The sequence below is a fragment of the Schistocerca serialis genome, chromosome 1, assembly GCF_023864345.2.
Source record: "Schistocerca serialis cubense isolate TAMUIC-IGC-003099 chromosome 1, iqSchSeri2.2, whole genome shotgun sequence".
NCBI classification, from domain to species: Eukaryota; Metazoa; Arthropoda; class Insecta; order Orthoptera; family Acrididae; genus Schistocerca; species Schistocerca serialis.
Genome location: NC_064638.1, coordinates 568,638,355 through 568,652,355, shown reverse-complemented (window position 1 = coordinate 568,652,355; position 14,001 = coordinate 568,638,355). Strand labels below are relative to the sequence as shown.

The 14,001-nt window shown below is 41.7% G+C and overlaps 1 protein-coding gene across 1 annotated transcript in view; it reads right to left on the bottom strand.

The window, feature by feature from the left end:
• The window catches only part of LOC126416272 (peroxidase-like), a 181,307-nt gene that overhangs the window by 135,624 nt on the left and 31,682 nt on the right, over positions 1-14,001 (bottom strand). Inside the window, exon 4 of the mRNA XM_050083951.1 lies at positions 5,607-5,792. Coding sequence (XP_049939908.1) covers positions 5,607-5,792 — 186 coding nt within the window. The remainder of the gene's footprint in view (positions 1-5,606; positions 5,793-14,001) is intronic.

Below are 14,001 nucleotides of genomic sequence, written 5' to 3'. Positions count from 1 at the left end.
CTCTCGCAGTGTCCGGAGCAAGTATGGTGGGTCTGACACACCGGTGTCAATGTGTTCTTTTTTCCATTTCCAGGAGTGTATAATAAAAACACTAAGGGACCCAAGACTTAACCCTATGGGACACCGTTCTTGATACCTCCCCAGTTAGAGGACTCTGCTGGTTTTTGCAGACTATCTGTACTGTTAATTTCAACCTTCTGCATTCTTTCATTCAAGTATGAATTAAACCATTTGTGCACTGTCCCACTCATACCACAATATTTATGCTAATCTAGAAGAATGTAGTGATTTACACAATCAAAAGCCTTTGAGAGATCACAAAATATTCCAATGAGTGATTTCGTTATTCAACACATTTAATATTTGACCAGTCAAAACATATATAGCATTTTCTGTTGAAAAGCCTTCCTGGAAACCAAATTGACATTTTGTTAGTATTTCATTTTTACATATATATGATGTTACTCTTGAATACATTACTTTTTCAAGAATCTTGGATAATGCTCTCAGAAGTGAGATTGGGCAGTAGTTGTTAGCATCAGATCTATCCCCTTTTTTATCCAATGGTTTAACAACTGTGTATTTCAGTCTATTCAGAAAAATGCCCTGTTTCAGTGAACTACTACATATGTGGCTGAGAATCGTACTTATTTGTTGGGAACAAGCTTTTAGTAGTCTGTTGTAAACGCCATCAATTCCATGTGAGCTTTTACTTTTGAGTGACTTTACTGTTTTCCTAATTATAGTAGGAGAGGTGGGTCGAATTTCAATTTTATCAAATTGCATAGATACTGCCTCTTCCATATACTGCCTTGCATTTTCTGTTGAATAGCTGGATCCTGTTTTCTCTACAATACTTAAAAATGATTATAAAAAATGTTTTCTACTTCTGATTTTTCGTTAACAAACTTTGTATAGTGTTTGATAGAAATACAGTCTTCCTATTCTCTCAGTTGCCCTGTTTCCCTTTTAACAATATTCCAAATTGTTTTACTATCAGATGTGCTAATCTCAGACTAATGGACATACTTCTGGACTTTTTAATAACTTCTCATAAAACAGTGTAGTAGTTTTTATAATGTTTCACTGTTTCTGGATCATTACTCCTCCTAGCTATAAGATACATTTACCTTTTCTGTTTATGAGACTTTTTATCCTTTTAGTAAGCCATGGATTTTTACATGGTTTCTTACAATTATATTTCACTGTTTTCTTAGGGAAACTGTTTTCAAATATACTCAAAAAGGTATCACGAAATAGGTTAAATTTTAAATTAGCATTTTGTTCCTTGTACACCTCATCACAGTCTAACTGTAGCAAGCTTTCCCTAAAATTTTGAATTTTTAAATTATTAATTGAACGCACTATTTTGGAGGATTGTTTTGCATTACTCTATAGAGCTATATCATGTACTGTAACTAGCTGTGCATCATGATCAGACAGACCAATCTTAACAGGAAAAGTTTTTATTTGATTACATTTATCTTGGTCTGTGAAAACATTATCTATCAATGTGCTTCTTTCCTGTACCACCTGAGTAGGAAAATCAATAACTGATGTCAACTTGAAAGAACCAAGTAATACTTCAAGGTCAAGCATTCTATTGGACTCTTTCAGAAAATCGACATTGAAATTCCCACAAACAATAATTTGCTTTCCTCTGGCTGACAGAAAGCATAACAAAGAATCCAAGTTTTTCAAAAATAGTTGAATATTTCCCAGTGGGGATCTGTACATGGCTGCAACTATAAAAGTACTATTATTTAGTTTAAGCTCACATGCACATCTTCCATATGTTTGTCTACGCAAAATTTTTTTAGTTTCCAAATTTTTCACACTATGGCAGATTTTAACATATATGGCAACTCCTCCCCTTTCCATAGTGTCTCTACTTACATGTGCTGAAAGCTTATATCCAATTACATTTACCATTTCCATACCTGTGTCTATATGATGTTCAGACAGGCATAGTACATCTATTCCTCCCTCAGTTTCTTAATCTTCTAAACAAACAAGAAGCTCATCTACTTTGTTTTTTTTAATCCCCTGATATTCTGATGCAATATATTAACTTTATTTTTCACTGTCCTTTCATGTGAATCTTGTGACATACTAACAACATTTTTCACTGTATGGTTGTGAGAATCTTGTGATATTTTCAAATCCCTAGTACCTGCTTTCTGAACTTCTCATTAAGCTTAATTTCAATCAATGTAGGATAATTGGACAGTGATATTAACCGAAAAAAATACTCCCATGAGTTTCAGTGCCTCCCTTCCCCCCCTTGAAGATTTTCCTATCATCCCAACCAGTTTACTCTTCCCTTTCCTACAGAGATGCAGGCCATGTCTTGTGAAGTCCCACCTACCAATTCCATCAACAGGAACCAAACCTATGGCTGACAAACCAGCCGCCTGAAGCAGCAGATATAGCTCCATATTGACCCTACTAAGAGAGCTGTTCAATTGGGGCCAATCATACTGCATGAAAGCAGGGACCAAGCCAACATTTGTACTGTTCATTGCAGATGCTTTTTTTGCTAGGTCAAACTCAATATTGTAGCCCTGATCCCTATCGATACTGTTTCCCACCCCACCCATTACCACAACATGATCTGGCTTTGTAAAACCCTTGCACAATGATCCTACATCCTCTATCATGGCGAGGTGCTGCATTACGCCGGCAACAGGCTGTCGGACACGATATTAGCAGGTATCCCATGACTTTTGTCGCCTCCGTATATATCTAACGTGACTGTGTCCGTACTGTGGCATTACATACCAATTGATGAGCCTCTAAAGATGATAATTTCATGCAAATAAAACAGAGCCACATATGAATGTTAAATTCATTTCCTTAAATCTTCTTCGAGGCGTTGATTACTTTCAGTTAGTGATGCTTTAAAGTTTTATGTACATTATACTGCCATGAAAGAGTTCCACATTTGATGGAAATTATAGTGACGTTTGTGCACTAAAACGAATACTGGACTCATGAAAAGCAGTTTTCCTGTGTTTTAGGACGTATTGCAGATCTTAATAAAAGTTCTGGTATTATAACCAGTCGCCGCGTACCATTCCGTTCCGATGCGTTGACAACTAATGTTAATCGACCTTAAGTTACTTCTTGCTGAAGTATCATAGTTATGAATGTTACCGTAGTTTTCAAGATGTTATTGCTTGTTCACGATGACCTTCATAAGGGAGTAGATGTACTGTGAGGCGTTTTTGAGTATGCCCAAGTGTATAACGAATTTCCACTTGTGGTACCTCTCTACAAGGAGATTGATTTTGCGCTGAAGGAAGACATTGGGGAGTTGGGGGAGTGGAGGGGGGGGGGGGGTGACGCGTAGCTAGGTAAGTGGTGTCTCAACGTTTCTGAGGAGACAGATTGGAGGTGGAGTTTAGGAGTGTCTATAGTGTACAGAAAATATAGGAGAGGGAACACGACAGATAACTTATCTATGTTAGCAGCAGGGTGAAAGATCTATGAGTTGGTGTGGTTGATTGTGACTAACCTAGGACGATGAAGGCGAAAGGGTGCTGTTAGGCAGACAAGACGGAGCGCCAAGCTTAAGTCTCACAGGTCGCCCTCAAGCACTGCTGTATGTCTAGGTGGAGACCAGACTTGGAGCTACAGGGACCTAGATATGTACACCGCAGCACAAGCTTTTGGAACAAAGGTTTCAAACGGACAATTTAGGAGATTTGGAGGTTTCCCAGGAAATATAATCCACAACAGTGGAGGAATTCTTTAAACGAGAAACTTTGTATTTGTGTATGTCTGAGTATGTCCGTTTTTAGCGTGGAGGAAAAAGGGGACGGCACAGAACTACGGAAGTGTATGTGAAGTAATTCGATTGGTGAGATTAATAACCTGGGATGGCCAATTACGTGCATGGGCACAACCATAGAAATCGCTCCTAGTGGTGCAGCTTGAGTGCTAGCGTTTGCAAGCCACTTCCCTTCAGATCGGAATTTGTTCGTTACATTGGTCCCGAGTGCAATGATCATTAGCGGAACAGAAGGCGACGTCATGTCAGATAACATTTATCAATATAAGTAAATCAAAAACTCTTGTATGGGCCCAGAATTCATATTCGTGCATAAATTTTAGCATAATTTCCTGTCATGGCAGCTTAATGGACATATTTTCTTTAAAACAGCACTAGTTGAAACTGATCCACGTCACGAAATTGATTTGTGAAAATTAATTTAATATTAATATAAGGCTTTGCTGCCCGTATCAGTGTGGCCCAGTCGCAGATGCTAACTCGTTAGCAGGTGGCTCTGTTCCCCTCTGGACTTATAGTTTGATTGCCAGTCGTACATTTGTCTCAGGGAACCAGTAAGTAAAAGCTAGCAAATGACCGTGATAGGTTCTGATTAATACCATTGGCAAAAGAGACATTACAGCCCATATCCTAATCAATAGCAACGAAAAAGAAGGTATATTAACTGTTGTGTTTACAAAATCACTTGCAGTGACTGCAACAGACTGCATATTGGTCAAACAGGCAGGGCCATAACAACTAGGCTGACTGAACACGAACGCAGCTGCAGCTTGCATGTCAGACTCCACCTTTGCCGAAGATGCGCTGAAGAAAGGACAAAAATACCGTATCCATACTTAAGTAGTACACGTAGCCAAAAAAGGAATAAAACTAAGACTTACTAGAAGCACTTCAGATAAATTGTCATCTAGCTCAAAATACGCAGCTGGTTCTAAATGATGAATTACAGTTGAGCGGATCCCCACTTTTAAGCTTCACTTGATGCTATCAACCACCATATACACACAAACGGTCACTGTGACACATACTGATACACAAAACTAAAACATTATAGACCTTTCTATTCCTTACCCCACAGACTTCAACAATATAGCATGTAATACTTTAATACTGTATATTTTAAACTTGTACTATGTTCAATATAGCCCATTGCATAAAATTGTTATTTGCAAAGTGAAACATATTTGTTTCTCAATATAAGTTGCTACTTCTCAGTTATGGCGTCATAACCACATATCCTATGATAAAGTAGGACTTTGTGTTATAATTATTGTGTATAATAGCGCCTATTACCTAGAGATAAGTTTACAATGTAAAAAAACATGTTTGTTACAAAATCCTTTGATGTGCATTGTGCATTCCGACGGACTTGGGCAATTCCAGCCGGAAAATGCGACGCCCCACACGTCCAGAATTGCTAAAAAGTGTCTCCAGGAACATTCTTCTGAGTTTGTAGGCTTCCACTGGCCAACAAACCCCCAGACGTGAACATTATTGAGCATATCTTGGATGCCTTGTAACGTGGTGTTCAGAAGAGATCTGCACCCCCTCGTACTGTTACGTATTTATGGACACCCGTGCAGGATTAACGGTGTTAATGTTCAGACATTAGTCGAGTCAATGCCACGTCGTATTGTGGCACTTCTGCGTTGTGGCACACGATATTAGGCAGGTGTACCAGTTCCTTTGGATCTTCTGTTTAAAAATAAGGACTAATTAGAGCTGAAACGGTTCATTAATACCCATTTGTGTATTCGCTTTTAGTGCTCGAGGGTGCTGGGTGTGCGTGGTGCGTGTTGGGGTCGGTACTCACCGTCGGCGGTTGGGATGGCGGAGAAGGCCGTGTCGTGGGCGAGCAGCTGGCCCCACTGCATGTGCGCCAGCGTCAGCACCTCGTCTCTAGAGGCCGGGCCCGGCCGCTCGCGAAACAGCTGCGCGCTGAGCAGGCGCGCCGTGGGCAGCGGGCCGCCGCGAGCAGACTGGCGCGGCGCGTGCACCCCTGCAACACCGGCGCCGCTCTGTAAGGCCAGCTCGAACCAAACGTTTAACGTCAGCAGTTAAAAACTTATCGTGACAAGTACTATCTCCAGACAGTCACCGGCCTGGCTGACTGAGCGGTTCTAGGCGCTACAGTCTGGAACCGCTCGACCGCTACGGTCGCAGGTTCGAATCCTACCTCGGGTATGGATGTGTGTGGTGTTCTTAGATTAGTTAGGTTTAAGTAGTTCTAAGTCTAGGGGACTGATGACCTCAGATGTTAAGTCCCATAGTGCTCAGAGCTATTTGAACCATTTTTGTGACAGTGGTCCGACATTGGATTGCATGGAGATATGAGGCAGGCTTACTTGTCGGCAAGGTTCCGGTCGACCACGTCTGACTACCAAAAGGTAGCGCTGCAGTACCGCGCACCAAACACATCACACCTCTATCACTTCTGCGCCTGGCATCCCAAGACAAGTAAAGCATTTCCTGCAACATTCTGTGCCATTCCTAACCGTTGCTCGAAGAGTAGCAGCAGACGGACTAGGGAATTACAGTCCTATGCGTAGGCTGTCGTTAACACCTCTGCACAAACGGCACGGTTTGGCGTCTGGTAAGCGTGGGTTGCTGATAAATGGCATCGCACTGTGTTCAGAGATGAATCGCAATCATGCACTATCCCGAATGGCCATCGTCAGTGAGTATGGCGACGACCTGAGAAGAGGTCCCGTTCTTCCAGTGTTTCGGGGAGGAACAGCGATGTTACTCCTGGCATCGTTGTGTAAAAAACCATCGGGTGCGACTGCAGATAGCGGTTGGAAGCGATAGAGGGAACCCTGACTGCGAAACATGAGTTTTCTCCGATGCGACAGTATCTTGGCGCAATTTTCAACAGGTTAGTGCTGGTCCACGACACGACGCTAGTCTGTATGAACCGACTGCGCGGTGTTGAGGCATCCACGTTGCCGGCAAGATCCCCGGCTCTGTCCTCGACAGAACATGTATGTGAACAGAGCAGTCGTCAAGTCCGTCCTAGTGTCGCTAGCCAGGATATCGATTACCAGTTACAACTGTCGTGGGCACCTTGCCTCAGGAGAGGACGCAGCGGCTCTGTAACACCCTGCCCCACCGAGTCAGTGCATGTATCCAGGCGAGAGAGGGTGCAGTGTCACAATGACAACTGGTCTCACACTGCCAAGTTCTTTGTAAATTTGAGTCGATTTTGTTATCAGTGAAATAATATCACGTACCCCCTCAGTCCATGGCATTTCATTTCGTTTCCTCATCCCCTTTTAAGTGCTTTTTCTGTAAGGCAACGTATATCTATGTGGTTCTGCTGCTCCTTCAAAGAATTTGTACATTACTTTTAGACAGACTGCACTGATCAGAGGCCGGTGTATCACACGCAAACTTCAAGGGCCCGTATGTACAATGTCTCGAATACCGGTCTATGTCCATTTGAAAGACTCTATAAAATGGTGAACAGCAATTGTTCTGTCACACAATCTTGAGGCATGCTGCAGGTTACTCTCGCTTCTGAAGATATCTTCCCACTGAGGAAATGGCAGAAGGAGTGATATTAAAAATATTTTAGACAACTGACACGAGAACCAGTTGACTTGTGATAGGAGCCATCGCGCCTTATCAATATCAGTCTGAGACCTGAGTTCTCCCATCTTTGTATCCGCCTCCATAGTTCATGTTGCTAACGCAACGCCTGTGCACTAGCGCTCAGTTTGGAGGTAGTTCGAATTCTGATGGTGTAAGAAATATTCAGCGCCAGTATATGAGCAACGTACATGAAATATTCTCAAGGATGTAGGTGTCATAAAAGAACAATACATAAAATATATATGCAAAAGAAAGAGGTTTGCTAATATATATATATCATAGCTCTTAAGTGAAATAGCCCCCATGGGTGCGGATTAAGATAAAAAACTGAAACATATTTTCATTTAAGAAAGAATCACGAGTTGTCACAAAACATATAAATTTTCATACTCTGAGGTGAATATGATAATCCTTAGGCCATTGTGTAATCAAGTAGAAAATCATTTGGCAGGTTGTTTACATTGAACATATTACATATATGTGCAAAAGTCAGATTTATGCAACACTTATGTTATTTGATATTATTAATACTACAAGGGTAACCCCAAAAGTAAGGTCTCCTATTTTTTTGTAAGTACATAGACCTGTTTATTTCTACAATTATCACCATTTCTGTCGATGCATTTTTGTAGACGCTGTGGCAGTTTTTGTATGCCCATGTCATACCAGCTCGCCGCCATGCTGTTCAGAAAGTTATGAACCTCTTCTTTCACCTCGTTGTCGGAGCTGAATCGCTTTCCTGCCAAATGTTCTTTTAACCTAGGGAACAGGAGATAGTCACTGGGCGCCAAGTCAGGACTGTAAGGTGGGTGGGTGATTATGTTCCACTGAAACTGTTTCAGGAGAGCAACGGTTTGCCTAGCGGTGTGTGGGCGAGCGTTGTCACTGAGAATGTGTACGCCCTTGCTCAACATTCCTCTTCTCCGGTTCTGAATTGTCCGTTTGAGTTTTTCAGAGTGTCACAGTACCTGTCAGCGTTAATTCTGGCCCCAGTGGGTATAAAGTCGACCAGCAATACCCCTTTCGGACCCCAAAAAAAGGTTGTTATGACTTTACCGGCAGACTGTGTTTGTTTGAATCTCCGCGGCTTTTGTGAAGAAAGATGCCGCCACTGGTGTGATCGTTGCTTGGCCTCAGGTGTAAAGTGGTATGCCCAGGTTTCGTCACCCGTGACAATCGAGTCCAGAAAGTTGTCCTGTTCAGCTGCAAGGCGGTGAAGAAATGCGCGGGAATCACCAACTCGTTGCCGCATGTGGTCCTTAGTCAGCATGCGTGGCACCCATCTTGCGCACACCTTCCAGTAGTTCAATGTTTCTGTTAAAATTCTATGAGCGGTGCTTCGGGAAACCTCAGGAACCAACATACAGAGATCATCCAGGGTGATCCGCCTATCTTCACGCATGCTTTGTTCAACCTTCAAAACTGTCTCCTCGCAAATTGACGGTCTCCCGCTCCTTTGTTCGTCGTGAATTTCCGTCCGAACAACCGCAAACTCTCTACACCACTTACGACCATTTTTGAGATCCATGCACGACTCACTATACAATTCCGTCAATTGGCGATGGATTTCAATCGGCGCAGTGCCGTTTGCGTTCAAAAACCGAATAACTGCACGCAATCGCACTTGACGGTAACATCCAACGGGAGATCCATTCTCAGCGGCTGCAAAGCCAAGACTGAGCGCCTCAACGCGGCGTGCGCATGTTTACACACAGCGCGTGAAGCACTCTTCATAACAGTGTGACCAACTGCCACACAAACAGAGTTCTGTACTTATAAAAAAAAGGAGACCTTGCTTTTGGGATTACCCTCGTGTATACGTTAATCATTTGTACAAAGAACTTCCTACCCCCATGAACGATGGACCTTGCCGTTGGTGGGAAGGCTTGTGTGCCTCAGCGATACAGATAGCCGTACCGTAGGTGCAACCACAACGGAGGGGTATCTGTTGAGAGGCCAGACAGACGTGTGGTTCCTGAAGAGGGGCAGCAGCCTTTTCAGTAGTTGCAGGGGCAACAGTCCGAATGATTGACTGATCTGGCATTGCAACACTAACCAAAACGGCCTTGCTGTGCTGGTACTGCGAACGACTGAAAGCAAGGGGAAACTACAGCCGTAATTTTTCCCGAGGGCATGCAGCTTTACTGTACGGTTAAATGATGATGGCGTCCTCTTGGGTAAAATAATCCGGAGGTAAAATAGTCCCCCATTCGGATCTCCGGGCGGGGACTACTCAAGAGGACGTCGTTATCAGGAGAAAGAAAACTGGCGTTCTACGGATCGGAGCGTGGATTGTCAGATCCCTTAATCGGGCAGGTAGGTTAGAAAATTTAAAAAGGGAAATGGATAGATTGAAGTTAGATATGGTGGGAATTAGTGAAGTTCGGTGGCAGGAGGAACAAGACTTTATTCAGGTGAATACAGGGTTATAAATACAAAATCAAATAGGGATAATGCAGGAGTAGGTTTAATAATGAATAAAAAGATAGGAGTGCCGGTAAGCTACTATCAACAGCATAGTGAACGCATTATTGTGGCCAAGATAGACACGAAGCCCACGCCTACTACAGTAGTACAAGTTTATATGCCAACTAGCTCTGCAGATGATGAAGAAATTGATGAAATGTATGACGAGATAAAAGGAATTATTCAGGTAGTGAAGGGAGACGAAAATTTAATAGTCATGGGTGACTGGAATTAGAGAGTAGGAAAAGGGAGAGAAGGATACATAGTGGGTGAATATGGATTGGGGGAGAGAAATAAAAGAGGAAGCCGTCTGGTAGAATTTTGCACAGAGCATAACTTAATCATAACTAACACTTGGTTCAAGAATCATAAAAGAAGGTTGTATACATGGAAGAATCCTCGAGATACTAGAAGGTATCAGATAGATTATATAATGGTAAGACAGAGATTTAGGAACCAGGTTTTAAATTGTAAGACATTTCCTGGGGCAGATGTGGATTCTGACCACAATCTATTGGTTATGAACTGTAGATTAAAACTGAAGAAACTGCAAAAAGGTGGGAATTTAAGGAAATGGGACCTGGATAAACTGACTAAACCAGAGGTTGTACAGAGTTTCAGGGAGAGCATAAGGGAACAATTGACAGTAATGGGGGAAAGAAATATAGCAGAAGAAGAATGGGTAGCTCTGAGGGATGAAGTAGTGAAGGCAGCAGAGGATCAGGTAGGTAAAACGACAAGGGCTAGTAGAAATCCCTGGGTAACAGAAGAAATATTGAATTTAATTGATAAAAGGAGAAAATATAAAAACACAGTAAAAGAAGTAGGCAAAAAGGAATACAAACGTCTCAAAAATGAGATCGACAGGATGTGCAAAATGGCTAAGCAGGGATGGCTAGAGGACAAATGTAAGGATGTAGAGGCTTATCTCACTAGGGGTAAGATAGATACTGCCTACAGGAAAATTAAAGAGACCTTTGGAGAAAAGAGAACCACTTGTATGAATATCAAGAGCTCAGATGGAAACCCAATTCTAAGCAAAGAAGAGAAAGCAGAAAGGTGGAAGGAGTATATTGAGGGTCTATACAAGGGCGATGTACTTGAGGACAATATTATGGAAATGGAAGAGGATGTAGATGAAGATGAAATGGGAGATACGATACTGCGTGAAGAGTTTGATAGAGCACTGAAAGACCTAAGTCGAAACAAGGCCCCAGAAGTAGACAACATTCCATTAGAACTACTGACAGCCTTGGGAGAGCCAGTCCTGACAAAACTCTACAATCTGGTGAGCAAGATGTATGAGACAGGCGAAATACCCTCAGACTTCAAGAAGAATATAATAATTCCAATCCCAAAGAAAGCAGCTGTTGACAGATGTGAAAATTACCGAATATCAGTTTAATAAGTCACAGCTGCAAAATACTAACGCGAATTCTTTACAGATGAATGGAAAAACTGGTAGAAGCCGACCTCGGCGAAGATCAGTTTGGATTCCGCAGAAATGTTGGAACACGTGAGGCAATACCGACACTACGACTCATCTTAGAAAATAGATTAAGGAAAGGCAAACCTACGTTTCTAGCATTTGTAGACTTAGAGAAAGCTTTTGACAATGTTTACTGGAATACTCTCTTTCAAATTCTAAAGGTGGCAGGGGTAAAATACAGGGAGCGAAGGCTATTTACAATTTGTACAGAAACCAGATGGCAGTTATAAGAGTCGAGGGGCATGAAAGGGAAGCAGTAGTTGGGAAGGGAATGAGACAGGGTTGTAGCTTGTCCCTGATGTTATTCAATCTGTATATTGAGCAAGCAGTAAAGGAAACAAAAGAAAAATTTGGAGTAGGTATTAAAGTCCATGGAGAAGAATTAAAAACGTTGAGGTTCGCCGATGACATTGTAATTCTGTCAGAGACAGCAAAGGACTTGGAAGAGCAGTTGAACGGAATGGACAGTGTCTTGAAAGGAGGGTATAAGATGAACATCAACAAAAGCAAAACGAAGATAATGGAATGTAGTCGAATTAAATCGGGTAATGCTGAGGGAGTTAGATTAGGAAATGAGACACTTAAAGTAGTAAAGGAGTTTTGCTATTTGGGGAGCAAAATAACTGATGATGGTCGAAGTAGAGAGGATATAAAATGTAGACTAGCAATGGCAAGGAAAGCGTTTCTGAAGAAGAGAAATTTGTTAACATCGAGTATAGGTTTAAGTGTCAGGGAGTCGTTTCTGAAAGTATCTGTATGGAGTGTAGCCATGTATGGAAGTGAAACATGGACGATAAATAGTTTAGACAAGAAAAGAATAGATGCTTTCGAAATGTGGTGCTACAGAAGAATGCTGAAGATCAGATGGGTAGATCACATAACTAATAAGGAGGTATTAAAGAGAATTGGGGAGAAGAGGAGTTTGTGGCACAACTTGACAAGAAGAAGGGACTGGTTGGTAGGACATGTTCTGAGGCATCAAGGGATCACAAATTTAGCATTGGAGGGGAGCGTGGAGGGTAAAAATCGTAGAGGGAGACCAAGAGATGAATACACTAAGCAGATTCAGAATGATGTGTGCTGCAGTAAGTACTGGGAGATGAAGAAGCTTGCAGAAGATAGAGTAGGATGGAGAGCTGCATCAAACCAGTCGCAGGACCGAAGACAACAACAACAACAACAAAGAACTTCGTTATTGCAGTAGAAGAAATTGTCCACCAATAAATTCTATGTGCACTTTTTAAAATGAGCTTTATCAGTAGTTGAACTATTTATGGCTAATGAAATGTTGTCGTAAATATGTCTTTCTGGATAACGGGCACCTTCTCCTTCTTCTTTTTTTTTTCTTTCTCTTCTTCCTAAACACTTCATGGTCTAAGCAAAACACTTGTTCTGGCGGCCGCTGATGTCTGTAGCAGTCATAGTTTTTGAGAAAAGTGTACTAGAAGGTCAAAAAATGTAGTTTTGAGAAAAATGGTATTAAAGTTTTACATGCAAGAAAGTAATGTACAATGTCGTACAGACACACTTTTAAAACATTCCAGGGCTATACTGTGGCTCAGCTTCTTGATCTTTATCTTCTTTTCTTTAATCTTCTGGCTCTCCTGGCCTCCTTGGTAGCATTTCCTGCAGAAATATCAGCATAACGGATACGGCCCATGTCAATCTTTTTCAGTCCCCTTTCAGTATTGATACCATCCTTTGTTCCCAAGAGTCTTAATACATCAATCAGTCTTCTTTGACACACCAGCATTGAAGCACATCACTGTATCATGATCACCAAATTTTAGTGTTTCTTTTCTAACGTAAACAGTTTTTGGTAGCCTTGTCCAAATGACAGAATTCAAACTTTCATTTGGGTTTTGAGTTTTTCCATGGAGACACTTTTTCAAGAGCTCTTGTTGGCTAAGGTCTCTGAAAATGGGTTTCACAGCTAGCAGGATTTTTTCTGGAATTGAATGTTTGTGCTTATAGCTGGAAGATGTAGCTGGGTTGTTGAATTTGCACCAGCTGTCAGGTCCCCGGGGGCAAAGGTTATGTTGTGATTCCTCATCTGTTGAAATTTTATGAAAGAATATAGCCCAGATGGCTCTCCTCATTGCTTCTACATTGTTCCAGTTATTTCTAATGGCCATACCATAATAATCTGGATCCTGTCTATTTCAGCCTTTGTCAGGCCCCCTTTACCACCTAACTTTTTTTCCTTACATATCTTTAGAAGTCGTGATCCCATTCTTTTCTGTACATGTCCTATACATTCCAGTTTATTAATTTTGACTCTAGGCCCATAAGGTTTATCATCTACAACTTTCTGATAAGCCTTACTGTCCCCGTCTCCAAGATAGTCTGTATAGAGGATACCTCTTGACTGCACAGACCCTTTGAAAATGTTAGCAACACCAGCCACTTCCATGCCTCCACTAGAACCATCATAGTCCTTTTTACACACATGTTGTATACTGGGATTTTTGCTACAGATGTCACAGAACTTAGTAATAATTTCAATATCCAGAACCTTCCCAGTATCAAAAGAAGTTGCTGACGCAATGCCATTTACGGATGTATGCCTACGTTTCTGCCAACTGCCATCAAAACCAGCAGTAATTTGCCTTGGGTCAGATTTCGTATCATTCAGCTGAACTGCTTCTTTGGCTGGTTTCAA